At 39.3% G+C, this 17,164-nt stretch overlaps 1 protein-coding gene across 1 annotated transcript in view; it reads left to right on the top strand.

Moving 5' to 3' along the window:
* The window catches only part of NALCN (sodium leak channel, non-selective), a 279,376-nt gene that overhangs the window by 164,642 nt on the left and 97,570 nt on the right, over positions 1–17,164 (top strand). The window contains exon 14 of the mRNA XM_033843681.2: positions 8,799–8,873. Coding sequence (XP_033699572.1) covers positions 8,799–8,873 — 75 coding nt within the window. The remainder of the gene's footprint in view (positions 1–8,798; positions 8,874–17,164) is intronic.

The following is a 17,164-nucleotide window of genomic DNA, read 5'->3' as shown; positions in this document are numbered from 1 at the left end:
TGGTTTGTGGACCAACATACAAATGTGTGTGAAGGTGATAAGCCTGTGTTACATATGCATCGCATAACCTTCAAAACTGAACATTTAGAAGTTAAAATCTCTATTCCATAAGTCTGTCTTTAGGCTTGGATTTAGCTTTAAAAGAGCATTTTTGTTAAATGTATGAGTTTTTAATTTTTTTGTAAAATACTACAAAAGATTTTAACCCAAATTGGAAAAAATTTTTAAAAGTCCACTTAAATATACAAGCTCTGATTTGATTTTTACCCACGCAGGCCGGTGGTGCCACACAGCCTGGGGAGCTCCTGATTTAGTCTTCTCAGGGACAAACAGGCATGTGCCAAGCAGAAAAAACAAGAAATGCTCGGCTGCAGTTTGTTCTGGAATAAGAAACAGCAGGCCATTCCATCGCCCCCTGGGGCCACCAGTTTGTCAGCCCACAGTGAAAATCAGGCTTAAGTGTATAGCAAATGCATATTTATAGCCATTATCTACTGTTCCTGTAAAATGTCTCTCTCATTCGCCAGGTGTATATTCTGTATTTCTGTCCTGACTGATTGCAGTTTTGCCAAATGCTTATGAAATCTATCTTTTCCCCCACTTTTGCCAATGATTTGGGGATAAGAACGATAAAGACAAGCAGTTGAAAGACTCTTTTTTTTCTTTCAGTGTTTTCCCCTTTATTATTGTTTCAAAGGAAAGCCCTGTGATGGGAATACTGAGAGAAAATGTAATTAAGCATTCATTGTGTATAGTCTTTTTGTTACCTTTGAAGTGCTTACATTAACACAGCAATCTCTTGATTTTGCTTCTGTAGCAGCAGCTTTCAGAAAATAGTCGTATTTTGCTGACAAAAATGGGCATTCCAGAATGTAAATTAAATAACTTGATTTTATAGAATTCATTTAAAAGTGCATCAGTGGTGAGCGTTTCCCATTTTACATTGCTCTGATTACACTTGACTTTTTGTTGACCTATATGAAAAATGAAATTGTTTCTAACTACAGCCTGCAAGACAGCTTAGGAGAGTGTGATTATAAATGGTAAAAAGGAAAAGAAAACCACAAGATGATGAGGTATTGACCAGATTCCTGCTGTGCTTCTACTGTATCCTTGAAAATAATGTTAAAAATAGAAATTATTAATAAAGTTCACAGTAGAGAAAGAAATAAGATTAAAGGTGACATTTCAGTTAAAGGGCTATCTTTAAGCTATATAAAAAGGAAAAGAAAATAATAAGAGGAAACTTTAGAAGAGAAATGGAAATGAAAAAGGAAAGGTGGATAGGGTGGGTGCAGGACTATATGCAGAGTTGGAAAGAATGCACAACAGGATTGGAAGCTACAGAGATAGAAATTCTCAATCAAGAAGACCCATTCTAAGATGGTAAAGCCACCCTCTTGAGAAAATACACCATAACTTTCAGCAGCCTGAATCATGCTAACCTAGCCTCTCCTTTCAGTAGACAGAATGAGAACCCTTGTGTGTTGCACAGAGGGGTTGTGTCACAACAAAATTGGAGGAAATAATGATGCTGGGGAACACACTGCTTCAGTCATTTATTGAATTTCATTGAAATGCATTATGGTTAAATGGAAGAAAACCAAGTTAATTATCTGTGGTTAAAGGTATCAAACTTAAACATAGCAAATACGTTAGCTCAGGTGAACCTGGCTTTTTCAGGAGTGAGAGGAGAAGTTAGAGGAGAAGAGAGGTCGTGAGGAATCACAATGGCTGAACGCCTCCTACCACATGCGGCGGGAGCCATATTGAACCTGGAGACATTGGTTTTGAAACCCACTAAGCTGGAAGGTCAGCACCCCACCAAGCAGTAGCTACCCCATTCATAAAAATTCTAGGAAGGAGACTTGCCAGGCTTGCAGAGATCTGATTTTCCACACCAAATGCATTGTCAATGCCAAAAATATCTTGAGAATGGGTGTTGTAATCTGAGAAAAATAAAGAATTAGATACCTGGACTATCTTAATAGCTATTCTCGACTTTTACATTGAAATCAGTGATTCATGATGTATCAATATTGATCACAAAATAAGGAAGTGGATGTATTACATCCATTGCATATTGCATGATAGAGCAAATACGTGTGTTGCATATTAATATAATGCAGTGTTATAGATCTGTTAAAAGTGGCAAGTAGCCAGTGCATGAAAATATAAATATGAATTTCTTGTTTTAAAGCATTGCACATACTAAATACCGCTGTGTTGAGAGTATATGTGTGCTTTATTTAACAAAGCTCAAGAGGAAATGAAAGGATATATCATTAGCCATTTTTCCCCTGAAATTACATCTTTACGAAAAAATAGTGATTTAGAATTCCATGCCCCATTATAAATTTAAATATTATATAAATTATGAAAGATAAACAATGCACACAACGGGTTGACTGTGTAATTTAGAACCAGCAAAGCATAAAGGTAAAAGGGTTTCATGCAAATGATGAAGCTCTTGTGATTCAATGTGACAAATCCCTGTAAAAATCCTTTTGTTATATCAGTAGCATTAAATATAAAACTGTGAACCTCATTTAATGGCTATGAAAAGCCTTTTGGCACAGTATGGATGGTACTGGTAGTAGGCAGACGTTGGCTGAAAATAAGACTCAGACGTCAACGTAATGGGTTCAGGTTAACGAGCATTACCTCAGCTTTCTATAAAAACAGAACAAACAACAGCAACAACAAAAAGCAACACTGAGAGGATTGAGGAATAGTTCTTGCTTTCAGAATTAGGATCTGTCCCCCACTCCCATTAATATGGGGGATGGGGGAGAAATGGCTGACACCCAAGTCAGCCTGCGAGCTCAAGTCCAAGTCCGCACAGCACTGGTTTGTAGGAAAATAATGTCTCACTGACAGTGTAAATTAAATATGATGGAAACCAAGCTGCCACCCTCCCTTCACTTCTGTTTCTTTGTCACGGTGGTTATTGCCAACTTATTAGAGTCTGAGAAAAAAACTACAAAGTAATTCTCACCTCCTGGCAATCAGCTGCAGACCTAGCCTCCCCGGCATCTTCTATTTCCACTCCAGAGAAACATCAAAGCCAGACCCCAAGTGCCAAGTCCTCACTTTAGCACAGGGCCCTACTCGTCAGGAACACGGTGACAAGGATCCATAAACGTCCGTGTCCACACAGAGTTTCAAGGAAACTCGAACTCCACACACATTTTTAAATACGGTTTCTGTTTTTGCCATCACGTCTTCATGTTAACTAAGCAGGAAAGGCTGAACATTCAGATAGTGAATGAACCTAGGTTTAATGAAGTTTAAAGCAAACTTTAAACTTTCCCATATATTGTGCTTAAATTTGTTACCAAAACCCTCCCCAAGAGCTTGTCTCAACGCTGTTAGCGAGGGGCTTTCTACCTGCAAAGCCCCTTCAGCAAAGCCAAAGTGTTTCCTTTTTGAGTCTTGCCTTCTCTCTACCATGAAAATCAAACTCTTATCTCCATGAAAAAGAGAATGTGCAGCTAGAATCCCCCATCTATTTCTCTGTCCTTCTGCCCTGAGGGTAGCTTTTTCCTCTTTCCTCCAAAAAGGAGGTATAAAATGTACTGTTTTTTAAATTAAGGTAACAAAACATTACATATTTAATAACTTTTGTCAAACTGCACTTAACAGGATCCCGTTACTATTTCAATGAGCCAGCTTAAAATAACTGCATTACCTGCATAAAAAACCAGAACATCTGAAAGGAAAATTTTACCAGAGAAGAAAAGAACGCCATCATTCTGTGATTATTGCAACCTCCCTCTCACACCTCCCGACCTCCCTTGGTGGCATTTGGGCAAACTGCCAGCCCCCAGGCCTACCTCTCAGGCTCCCCCAGCCTCCTTCCAGGCATCCATGCTCTGGCCATACTCACCTGCTCACCAGGTCCCTAGTTAGCCCCATACTCCCAAGGCCCTGTCTTCCCTCATGCCACCTGGAAAGACTTTCTCACAATTCCCTTCCTGCCAGAAACCTCCTTCTCCTTGGTATCTTGCTATCCTGGTAGCACCTGGCTGGACTCATGACCAGCCCCTCATGATCTTAGATGAGCAGCGTTCAGAAGAGGCACCCAGACACATCGGCCCAGCTCAGCTCTGAGAAGTCGGAGTGCTCAGGTGGCACAGGACCGAACCTGGGATACCCTGGTTGAGTTTAGTTTCTGGTTGTCAGTCTTCACACACGTGTGCCCCCGCTCCAAGCCCCTGCTCCCATGTTCCTTCACATCCCTGCTTTCTGAGGGGAAATAAGAACGTTTTCTGGGGATGAAGCATGAGGGAGGCAGAAGGGCCCAGAGAGAGACAGGGAGGCGGTGCATTTCGACAATGGTGGCACGTCACACCATCGTTGGTGTGTTGACAACCAAGACCTGCAACCACTTCTTGTCTGAACTTGATGGGGAGAGAGCCTTGCTAGGGGCCGACACAGACAAGGGGCAGCCCGCAGAGAGCTGTGTAGCTGCCTGAGAGGTCTAGGTAGAGAGAGTCTGAAAGATTCCCGCCCCCCCAGCAAGAACCAGTCTTCTTTAGCCTCCACCTGGAATGGCAGAACTTCCAAACTTCCTTGAGAGTTGAAAGCCACTGAGTAGGACGAACACTACTGCTAGAACAAGGGCCCAAGTTAGAGACCAGGTAGAGAGTAGAGGAGATTGAATGGTGCTCCACAAAAGTATATCCATGTCCTAACTCCCAGGCTTGTGAATGTGACCTTATTTGGGAAGATGGTCATTTCAGATGCAATTAAATTAAGGATCTTGAGATGAGATTAATCTGGATTATCCAGTTAAGTCTCAAGTCCAATAACAAGTGTCCTTATAAGAGAAGGGTGAGGACAAGATGCAGGGAGTATGAGGAAAAGACAGAGACAGAGATTGTGGAGTGAGGCTGCTGCAAGCCAGGCAATGCCTGGGGCCACGAGATGCTGGAAGAGGCAAGAAAGGATCCTCCCCTAGAGCCTCTGGAGGGAGTGTGATCCTGCCGACAGCTCGAGTTTGGACTTCTGGCCTCCAGAACTGTCATAGAATGCCCCTCTGTTGTTTTAAGTCACAAAGCTAGTGCAATTTGTTGCAGCAGCCCTAGGAAACTAAAACAAGGGGTGTCACTGAGAACCAGAGATCTTAGCAGGAGCTGCAGGAACTGAGGTGGTGACCAATTCAGCAGAGAGAAAGCCCAGCGTCCCCTAAATAAGCGCCATCACTGCCCCTGATGGGGGACAGAGGACCAGTCACATGGCCACAGTGGACCAGAGGCCAATGACCATCACATCTTTGACTTTAAACCAGACCTACAAAGAAAAGGAGCATTTATTCAAATGTAACTTAAGTTTTAAAGGACAAAATTGGATTCATGTAGCAAGATTCGGTTTTCAGCCATCAACACAAATGGAGGGCTTATGGACTACATTCAACTGATATATAAAAATATGAAGAAAACTGTTTTAGTGTCGCATATCTAAGTTTACGTCTGTGTATTTTCATATAGGCTATACCACACCCCAGGGTTCTTGCGGGAGGATTAAATGAAAAAATACTATAGCTGCAATTTGTCAAGCTATTATTATTATAGCCATTGTATTTTACAAATGAGAGCACTGAAATTCACAGTGGGCTAGTGGTTGCCACGCGGCTGGTGACTGTCAGAGCCTATTTGCCGGCCAAGGTCTCCAACCCCATTGCTCTTTTGCACCAGGCTGCCAACCCACGTCTGCTTAATTCGATTGTGAACTTCGTAGCGGTGAGCACAGTATCGCATTTACGTTCCTGACCAGGCAGTATCTGACACAGCGACAGAGTCCAATTTAATCGAATAGCATAACCTTGCTGTGGTTAAGTAGCCTGCCATCTGTCTGGTGTTGGGAAAATAATTAAAAATAAAATCTCCTGACAATCCAGAAAACCTCCACCAAGGTAGACAAGAAAGAAAACAGTTTTATTATCGAATAGCACTAAACCAGACTGTGATGGGCATCGCGGACAGCCCAGCAAAGTGATCGCAGAGACAGAAAGCTGTGTCACCCTTTGATACACATCCCCACAACACATCCATTCTCTCAGGATGAAAACAAGTAGTCCTTAGGCAAGAAGACTCGACGGCATCATTAGTTAAATACAGTTCCCCCTAAATTCACCTGGTAACTGAGACGGCCCTCTGTGATAGCTAATTGCCTTTACCCGAAGGAAAATAAAACTTTTCATATCTCCATGATAAATAGGTAGTTTTGCAGCATGGGTCCAGGTGGCTAAGTTATAATCCCAACTTCCCATGGAGAAGGGGAGACAGGGCACTCTTCCTGGGTTGTAAAATGATGAGACTTACTTAGCTTTTAAAAAGATCTGTATACATCTCAAAGGGACAGAATTTATAAGCATACGTTTTCAAGGAAATGCACTAAGCAAAGGGAGGGGAACTGTGGCTTTCCCTTTTTTAATCAGGGAAATTATTTTTTTCTTTTTAGATTTGTGTTGGCCCTTTCCCTGGGGAGATAGGAAAGGCTGTTAGGTTAGGACACAGAGCCAGGGCTGCTTCCAGTGCCCAGGAGAGACAGAAGTGGTGTGAGACAGCTCAGATTCACAGCGGAGCCCTTCAGGTGGCCACTCTGAGTCTGGGAGAGGAAGCAGGAGAAGGGAGTACTGAGAGTACTTTTGATGATAACGTCAAGGTCAACCTCAAGGTCACAGGACAAGGGCTAGACTTGGAGTGAACTATGAAATGTCCTGTATAGAATAATGTCTGGTTTAGAGTAAGCCTGAATATATCTATGCCCAGATGTGCACAGTATGGTGGACGTGGTGACATCAGTAAAAAATCTGTGGTCTAATAGAGAATAGACATGTGGTTGCCAAGGGGGAGGAGGTATGCGGGAGGGATGGATTGGGAGTTTGGGGTCAGCAGATGCAGACTATTATATACAGAATTCATAAACAACAAGGTCCTTCTGTTGTTCCTATAATACAGGGAACTATATTCAATATCCTGTAATAAACCATAATGGGAAAGTATATAAAAAAGTATATATATATATATATATATATATAGGTATATATATATGTGTGTGTGTATTACTTTGCTGTACAGCAGAAATTAACACAACACTGTAAATCAACTATGCTTCAATTTAAAAAGAATTAAACAAAAGAAAAAAAATCTATGTTCTAGACCATTCTGTATCCTCTTTAAGTTCTGGCAGGATCCCAAAGGCTGTGGCTATTCACAGGAAGAGTGATGGCAATTGTCCTGAGCCAAACGTTGTCAAAACTCCATAGTAGTTGAGGCTTTTTTTTCCCCTTGTTATATGCTCATTAAACTTGGAAAACAGCTAGCCGTTAACTTCTGTATAATAATCTCTCTGGTGCTTAAGAGTCATGACTAAATTGCCTCGATTTTCTTACCTTTGTGCTTAACAGTCTAATAGTAACAAATGGGAATAATTTGCCAAGAGGGAAATTAAAAGGAAGAATATATATTAAGAATGAAAAAGATTATCAAATGAATGTGGTACTTTAGAGAATTCAAAGTTGAAAAGGGACTAGAAATTAAAATATTTTTAAAATTCTACTTTTTCGTTTTCTTTCTTTTACCGTATTTACCCATTCGAAATGAAGTATATGCCTTTTTTTAATTTGGGAAAATATAGTGAAATACAAAAAAAAGGGAGGGGGAGTCCATTTTTTTCACAAAGACAGGCACCGTTAACATTTCTAAAGTACCTCCTCCTAGCATTTTCTCTATTATTTCTTTTTGTACATACTTGCACTTCTACCATATATACTCTCATTTAATATTGTAAGCATTTTTTCTACTGTTAAAATTCATGAGTGTATTAGTTATCTATTGCTATAGAACAAATTATGAACAACTTAAGAGCTTACAACAATAAACATCTATTATCTCACGTGGATTCTGCAGGTCTGGAATCTGAGACGGGCTTAGCTGGGTGTTTCTGTAGTTCAGAGTGTCCCATGAGTTTGCAGTCAAGATGTTAGCTGGGGCTTCAGTCACCTGAAGGCTTTACTAGGGCTGAAGGATCCACTTCTGAGATGGGTCAGTCACATGGCTGTGGCAGGAGGCCTCAGCTCATTGCCACATGGGCCTCTCCATAGGGACACGGCACCTGGCCATAGGACACGGCACCTGGCTTCCAGCAGAGTGTGTGATCCAAGGGGGAGCGAGGTGAAAGCCACAATGACTTTTACTACCTAGCCTCATAAGTCACACACAATCCTTTCCGTAACCTATTGGTTATACAGACCAGCCATATTCAATGTGTAAGGGGATACACAAGACTGTGAACACCAGTGACTCACAATGTTGGAGACTAGTTACCACAATGGATTTGTAATGGCTGCATGAATTTTACAATAGAGATCTCTATAACTGTATTAGCTATTTACATAAGGTTAGATGTTATTTCCAGTATTTCATTATTACAAATAATCTCTCAAGCACTTTTGTACATAAAGGTTTTCATTAGTACTTCAGGTTATTTTCTTTGAATACAGTCTTAGAAGTAAGATTGTTGAGTTATTTTTTTAAAGGTTTCTTAATTTTCATTTTAAATCAGTTTTATAAAGCAAATTAATATTTTATATTGTTTATTTCAGTTAACAGATGCAGTTCCTTTAATGTCTTTGCTATAAGTATCTTAAAATACCTATGCAGTGATTCACAACTCATGTTTAATGCATTCTATATAAGTGTATATTTTAGGTAGATATTCTATATCATATATATGATATTTTGATACTTATGGCGTGTGGGTTTTTTCATTGCTATTTAACCATTTTATAGATCCTCCTGAGTTTGTTTGTCGCTGTTATTTTGGACAACTTAGAACTTGATGAAGATCTAAAGAAGCTTAAACAAGTAAGTAATGTATGGGGGATTCTTTAAATCGGCATTAAAAAAATAAGGGCAAAACATGTGCTTACAGGTAGTATTAAAGCAGTTCAAGGTTCAAAGTAAAAAAAGATAGATTTTAATAAATTAAGACAATCTGAGTTGGCAAATAATTTTCTTCTAAGTTTAACCTTCTCTAATATCAACAAAGGAAATTTTTATTGCCCTATGATTATCCTAGGAATATTTTTATATCATTATTTTGAGTAAAATTAAGATGGACATAGTACAGTAAACTGAATTTAGATTCTCCTTCTGCCATTAAATGAAGATAGTTTGGAAATGAAATGCCTCAGGGCCAGATTGCCATTTGGCATAATTACATGTAATACTCTTGATCATCATCATAAAAATATTAAGCATAAACTTGCCTGACCACTAGACATTAAAAGAGAATTTAGTCTGGGTGCCCAAAGTGGTTATAAGAAATGGGATAGAATAATTGATCAACTGTGTGCCCAGTTGTGTATGAAAATAGATTGGGTGTTACGGCATTGATAATCATGTTCCAAAAATGTGAATGTAAATGTGTGAAGATTATGTTACTGACATTGGCAGAAAGATTACAGGTGTGATTAGCTATTCTCATAGTTTTTGTTCCATGGAAGATACTTGGCTTGAATATTTGACTCTGTCAAAGAAAAGAGACCCTTTGAGAAGCAGAATTTATAAAAGGGGGGAGCCTGGATAAATATTCTTGGCTTACCCTCCACAGCACTGCAATAGTTGGAATTACTAACATCCAGTGAAGATCCTATCTGGAATTTTAGGAAGGCCCTACACATTCAGAATTTTCAAGTTGGATAGAGTTGTCTATTTTTTAAAAAACGAAGACATAACCTATTTAAATTTTTGTTGTTATTTATATATCTGAAAATCCCTTTAAGCATTTCATTGTTTTACTCTTGTTTATTTCCAAAGCCTATGCTTTTAACCAAGGGCAGTCAATAAGGAAAAAAGAAACAAACATATTTGATATAAAGATGCCCACTGCAAGCATATCAAGGAAGGATTTAAATTCTTCCCTGTTCTGGGGCTACACAGGCAAATGGTTATCTGAGTGTGGTGGGCATGATTTCTTCCAGATCTTTTCAATTTGTGGCAACAGTGGTAGGTTCTTCAAATGAGAGTTGGGAAGTTCTTTATGCCATTGATGCAAATACTTCCTATGGTTTCTAGTTGTAGAAGAAATATGTAATTAGTGAGTTCAAAATTGAAATTGACCAACCATATAATTAGACACAACCAATAAATATCTCTTGCTGTATAACCACCTTAGTCCTTGCTTTACAAATCTGGTATTTATTTCAGGATTTAAATGATTTTACTCTATTTTTATTATTCCCAGAGAAGAGGATGGGGAAAATGTGAAAAAATAGTTGATTTTCTTAATGTTTCAAGTTCCAGAAAGCACTCTGTATTCCGAAGTCTGTCTTTATTCAGTTTAAACTTGTTTTTCAGTCTTTGACCCTTTCCACCAACTAGTCTGTAGGTTCTTAGAGCTACAGTCACGTTTGTGTGAGCACTGGCTCAGTGCCAGCTACTTTGTATTTTCATTTATTTAAATTTCACAGCAACCATGTGATGCAAGTATTGTTAATAGCTTCATCTTACAGGTGAGGAAACTAAGGCACAGAGAAGTAACTTGCCTAAGGTCTCACTGCTAATAAGTGGCAGAGTTAGGATTTGAACCCAGGTAATTTGGACCAAAAGCCCAGACTCAGCCTCTATGCTATATTGAGTCACATTAAAGCTATATAAATGCCAAACATGAGTCAAGCCATTGTGGAGGCTCATTCATAAGACTGTTAGTTACTTGTTGATAAATAATGATATCTTAGGTGACAGAGACGTCGTTATATTCATGAAATAACCATTGATGTGACAGGCAGTTTCTTGAGGAATGGAGGTGAATTAAGCTACCCAATCATTAAAACTATCCAAAAGGCAGATGATCTAATTAGAGGCACTGGAGTTAGGACTTTGGCAGAAGCTAAGAGCTGAGATGCTTACCATTCACTCCACATGATGGCAGACACTGGCCAAAGCACCTTTTCCCTCAGGGACTTTCTGGAGCAATGACCCTCCTTAGACACAGACATAAGGTGCTTGCAGCATATTGACATTTTAGAGAGGTCTCTAGAGACTTAATGTACTTTATTATGATTGTGGTAAAAACAATTGTGTTAAAATATACATGTTGGTGCATAGACATTTTTCAAGAGTAATAGAAACCGTGTGAGCCATCTCTAAAATGGAGACGTTAAATATGAAACACTGAACGGGAGCTATTAGAAAAAGTCGGTTCTCATGCTTGGGAGAGGGATTATGTCCCTGGAGGTGGATGGGATAGGAGACAATGGTAGAAAGCTGAATGGTACAGTGAAGAAATTAGAATGGGAGAAGAGAAAGAAGTGAAGAAGTGAACGAGGAAAACATCCAAGAGATGAAAGGAAAGAGCACAGATTATTAATCTAAGCCAGTGATAAAGGGGGAGAAATGTGACTGAATGCTACATCAGATTGCTCGATGCACCAGAGCTTTTGTGAAGAAGCTCCCTGAGGCAAGCACAGTCTGCAGGATCAATGGTGCTGGAACTGTATCCTTCTTAAGTAGGAACATGCTACTTATTGTTTCCCCATTATTTTCTGAAGTTGCCTCCTTGCCCTTTAAGACAGTGGTTTCCAGCCAGGGATGCTAACCCGTGGGGCTCTTCAGGAAAAACTATGGGACCAGCAGCCTTCTTTAACACTTCAGGAAACCTAAAGGGAATTGTGCATTTACCCGACTAAAATGCCTACTTAAATACTTTTAGCTGGAAATTTGTGATTCTAGGCAGCAGCACTGCTTCCCTAATGCTAATGCTCTGAAGGCTCTTCATATATGCTTTTCTTTAAGGAAAAAGAAGCAACGTTGAATTATTTATTGCTTAATAAAGGCATTTTGATAGACAGAAACTTTTTTAAAGAGAGGACTCAGAGGGCAATAATTAAAGGGCTCCTTGGGGATGACTTAGGGTAGGTTCTGATGTAAATGCTCATTCCCAGGCCACCTGTCTCCATGCCATCACCAGTGATTTGCCTTTAGAGCCACTAATGTAGCTTTTCCTTTGTCACTCTCCAAAATAAATAATGCTCTGAAAAAACATGCCAATTATGCATTCACATAAAATTCATCTATTGCTTTCCTAGCAGCAATATAGCAGTAGCAATCATTTCCTAGCTGCCATAATTTATGTGACCCCGTATCTAATTAAATAGAGACCGTGATTCTCTTTCAGCATCACCAAAACCCAGTAGAGGAACTGGAGATAGATAGAGATAGAAATAGAGATATATAATGGGTTTTCACATAAGATCAGAAAATTGACTAGAAATGAGATTGTCTGTAAATGTATAATTTGGCTGCCGAGAAGCCAGGTCAGTTCACATAGAGGCTAAAAACCCCCTTGACCTACTGCTGTCCTCTAAACAGCAGTAGGAGACAATGACCTTCATGCTCTGTGATGTAGCAAAGACACTGGAGAATGTAGGTGGAGTTTTGCAAACTTTGAAAAGGAAGAGAATTCTTGCAGCTTTAATGATTTTTGCAAATTCAGTGCAAGACAGATATAAAGGGTTTTCTTTTAAGCAGTAGAAGATTCATTAAACTATGAGGGAAAAAAAAGACCCATAGAGAAGCCTCAGGGAAAAGAATCATTGAAAAGGGAAGTAGAGATAGTCTGTGTAGATTAAGTTCAAAGCTCTGCAATTAAAACTGTTTCCCCAGCTCTGTATTAAGTCCCATTTGAGTCTTGTCTGGTTCAAATTTGATAATGTTTGGTCTTCTATGATGTCCAATGCATAGTGAGGGATGGACATGTAAAGAGACTTCTCTCTCTTGTTGATTATGATTTTAACAAAACAACAAAACTCTTAGTCCTTTTAAAAATATGAGCTCCAAAAAATATATATATATGAGCTCTGGGTTAATTTTTCTCCATAGCCTTACCTGGGGGCTTTCATTTTCAACTCTGTCTTGTCTCCTGTATTGAAGTCATTCTGGATTTAGGGCAACAGCAAGGGGACAGACTAGCCACTCAGCTAAGCACTGTTTGCCATCTCCTGATCTGAGTCGAGCCTTCAGTCTTCTTAGTACTTTTTCCATCTCACAGGAGTGAACTCAAACGAATGTAACATGAAAGAAGGATGCAATGGTTACAATAATAAATATTCCCTACTGAAAACTACCTGGTGCCAGGCACCTCATATGCAATTACTGAATTTAATTCTAAATGTTAAACACACAGAAACTAACATTCAGGGAGATAAATGTCTTGCCCAATTTCATATAATTTGTAAAGTGCTTAAGTTGGGATAATAAGGGCTTTCTCACCCCAATGCAGGTGACACACAACCTGCTCAGAGAATCAGTTCATTCATTCATTCTAAGGCGAGTGTCTGGAAAATGGGTTGGTTGAGATGCTTGCATTTTTGGATCAGCAGATTCTCTCCCTGTGGATGTGTAGATTGGAGGTCAAATTGGAATCAGAATATAGCTCAGTGAGCTGGGAATCAGTGTGGGGTGTGGAGAAGGAGGGTTGTGTGATTCAGATACGTAATGGCATCAGGCTAATGTCACTTGAGGTATTCCTTTTACTAGATCTCCCCATTTTTGTAATCCTGGGGTCTGAATGCCCATCTGCTGTACTTCAGATGTGTTAGGGGCACCAGACATAATGATGAGCAAGATATTGTTCCTGCCTTCAAATAGCTTATGAACTGGTGGCAGAAAGTGACAACTAAACAGATACTACAAACTGTGGAGCACAAAGGAGACGCACATAACAGATGATGAAATTAGATATGTTTTCTCCCAAGTGTGGCACAGACTAAAATCTGTAATTCCCATCTAGGTGAAGGAAGTTAGAAGAAGGCAGTGTAAAGAAGCATGCTTGAGACCAAGAGAACAGCAAACTTTTTCTTTAGGCAAGAAAAAGCATAGTGGCTTTTTGGAGGCCACTAGGAGTTCACTGTGACTCAAGTATAGAGCAAGGGAGAAAATGGTGAGCTGGACAAACAAGCAGGGACCAGCAGAGGAAATGCCATGAGCAATGCTAAGCCACTAGATATTACCCTGCGGGCATTTAAGCCAAGAGCGACATAATCTCCCCTATGTTCTATTTTTTTTTTAATCAAAGTTTAGTTACTGTACAATATTATAAGTTATAGGCGTACAATATAGTGATTCAGTTTTTAAAGGTTATACTCCATTTATAGTTATTATAAAATATTGGCTATATTCCCCATGTTGTACAATATATCCTTGTATCTTATTCATTTTTTAGATAATAGTTTGTACCTCTTAATCCTCTACCCCTAAATTGCCCTTCCCCCTTCCCTCTCCTCATTGGTAACCACTGGTTTGTTCTCTATGTCTGTGAGTCTGCTTCTTTTTTGTTATATTCACTAGTTTGCTGTAGTTTTTAGATTCCACATATAAGTGATACCATGCATTATTTGTCTTTCTTTGTCTGACTTATTTCACTTAGCATAATATCCTCCAAGTCCATCCTTGTTGCTGCAGATGGCAAAATTTCATTCTTTTTTCCCCTACATTCTTCAGTTCAGAGAATGAATTGAAGGGCACCTAGACTGAAGATAGGAGAGCCAATCCCTGAAGCAGATGGTGATTGCAGTCTCAACTAAAGGAAATAGAGATGAGGGAACGTGAAGGAGTGGTGACGTACAGAAGAGGGAATGCAGAGGGTAGGATCTGGTGACCCGTCAGATGTAAGATGAGCAAAGGTTGGAGACAAGAGCATCACCCAGGTTTCTAGATTGCCCCAGATGTGCCAAGGCAGAGGATGCAGAAGAAGGAAGAATTTTGGAGTTGGTTTGTTTGTTTTATTTTGGGGAGTGGGGGGGTCATATTTTCCAAGAGATGCCTGGGAAATATCTATGAGACAAATGTCTGTGGATAGATGTAAGGGTTAAAACTTAGGCAGAGTATCGGGGCTGAGACAGATATTGGAGAGAAGCAAAAATTAACATGCAGGTGGTAACTTAAGCCTTTAGAATCATGAGTTTACCAAGGGAAGAATGGTTCCCTGAGGAACAGCAAATGAATCCAGTGAGACAATGAGAAAGAGCCCGAAATGGGAATGAGAAGCCCAAAAGGTAGAAGGAAAGAGTAGAACGTGTGTGTCATCAAGAACAAGGCTGTGGTTCACAATCTCAAAGACTTCAGAGAGGTCAAAGGTGGTCACCATAGCAAACAATCCTAATTACAATAGCATCAGAAAAAATAAAATACTTAGGAAAAAACATAACCAAGGAAGTGTAAGATTTCTGCCCTGAAAACTACAAAACATTGCGGAAAGAAATTACAGAAGACACAAATAAATGAAAAGACACTCTGTGTTCATGGCTTGGAGAGGATATGGAGAAACTGGAAGACTTGTGCACTTGTTGGTGGTGTAAAATGGTGCAGCCGCTATGGAAAACAGCATGAGGTTCCTCAAAAAATTAAAAATAGAAATGATCCAGCAATACCACTTCTGGGTATATATCCAAAAGAATTGAAAGTAGGATCTCATTGCAGCGTTACTCACAATAGCCAAGAGGTGGAAGCGACCAAAATGTCCATTGACAGATGAATGACTAAAGAGAATGTGGTATATACATAAAGTAGAATATTATTCATTCTGACATGCAACAACATGGATGAACCTTGAGGACATTATGCTCAGTGAAATAAGCCAGTGACAAAATGATAAATGCTGTACGATTCCATTTATATGAGGTATCTAACGTAATCAAATTCATAGAAACAGAAAATAGAGTGAGGGTTGAAAGGGGCAAAGAGGAGTTGTTGTTCAATGGCTATAGATTTTTAGTTTTAAAAGATGAAAAGGTTTGAGACCTTTTGCACAACAATATGGATGTACTTAATGCTACTGAACTGTACCCTTAAAAATGACTAAGATGGTAAATGTGATGTTATGCGTTTCTGACCACAGTTTTTTTTTTTTAATTTTGATAAAAAATTGGTCACCATATTGGTAAGGTGGTGAGAGCAGGCTTAGGGATTCTGATGGTGCAGAAGCTGGGTTGCAGAAGGTGAGGAGTGATGACAGCTAAGAAAGTAAAGACGAACTGTTAACCTTTTCCTCTCAGACTTCTCATGCTCTAAGTTTCCAGGCAGACCACCTGGTTACGGACTGATTCTTAATTTTTATAGCTATGTAGTAACATCATTTACTACAGTGCTACCCAACCGTTTTTTTTTCCCATTGCGGTTTGCACAGAGAGTGACATTTGTACAACAGCTGGGAATCACATGCAGCTGGAGGCATCCAACACTAGGATTTCTGCTGCTCCGGGAAAAACTCAGCTGCCCAGGGGCCAAGGATCGATACCCCAAAGAAGCTATAAATCATCAGTGGCTGAGTTGGAATGCGCAGCATTTTACTCAAAGCCTTTGATGTAACCCAACTGCACTTGAAGCCACTCTCTCAATCTTTTGGTCAGAGATGACTCTTTAGTTGTCAGTTTACATATTATTACCCATAATTTAACATAACTGAAATCTCAAAACTCATATAGCACTTGATCTGCTATTTCTGATAGAGCTTCATTGTTAGACTTCTTTTAAAAAATAAATTCTTATGCCACATTAAGACGTAAACAACAATAAGATCTGTTTAAAGAGATGAAGTAGCTAAGACTGAGAACTATTCAGATCAGGGTTCAAGCTAATAGGTCACAACAGAAGCTAAAAATTTGAGGATATCAATTATCAGCATAAGAAAACAGCCTAGAGTGGGGAGGGTCAGATAAGATGGGGGTACAGACTACCGTGTATAAAATAAATAAGCTACAGGGATACATTGTACAGCACAGGGAATATGGCCAATATTTTATAATACCTATAAAAATGGAGTATAACCTTTAAAACTCGTGAATCACTGTGTTATATACGGAAACTTACATAATATTATAAATCACCTATACCTCAATTTTAAAAAGAAAAAGAAAAAAAAAAAAAGACAGCAGCCTAGAAATCTAGAAGTCAATGCAAAAATGGTGAGCAGCCAACTGGAATTTTGGAGTTAAACAGGTACTAGTCAAGGATCCGGGAAGTCAAAACAAAACAGACCAGGTACCTGTTAGAATTGATGTCTTCCTATTACGGGTTGAATTGTGTCCCTCAAAAAGAGATACTGAAGCCCTAACTCCCAGTACCTGTGAATGTGACCTTATTTAAAAATAGGGTAT

Source organism: Tursiops truncatus, chromosome 18 (assembly GCF_011762595.2).
Source record: "Tursiops truncatus isolate mTurTru1 chromosome 18, mTurTru1.mat.Y, whole genome shotgun sequence".
Classification (NCBI taxonomy): domain Eukaryota; kingdom Metazoa; phylum Chordata; class Mammalia; order Artiodactyla; family Delphinidae; genus Tursiops; species Tursiops truncatus.
The sequence above is the reverse complement of the archived record's forward strand: the minus strand, read 5'-3'. Positions and strand labels throughout refer to the sequence as shown.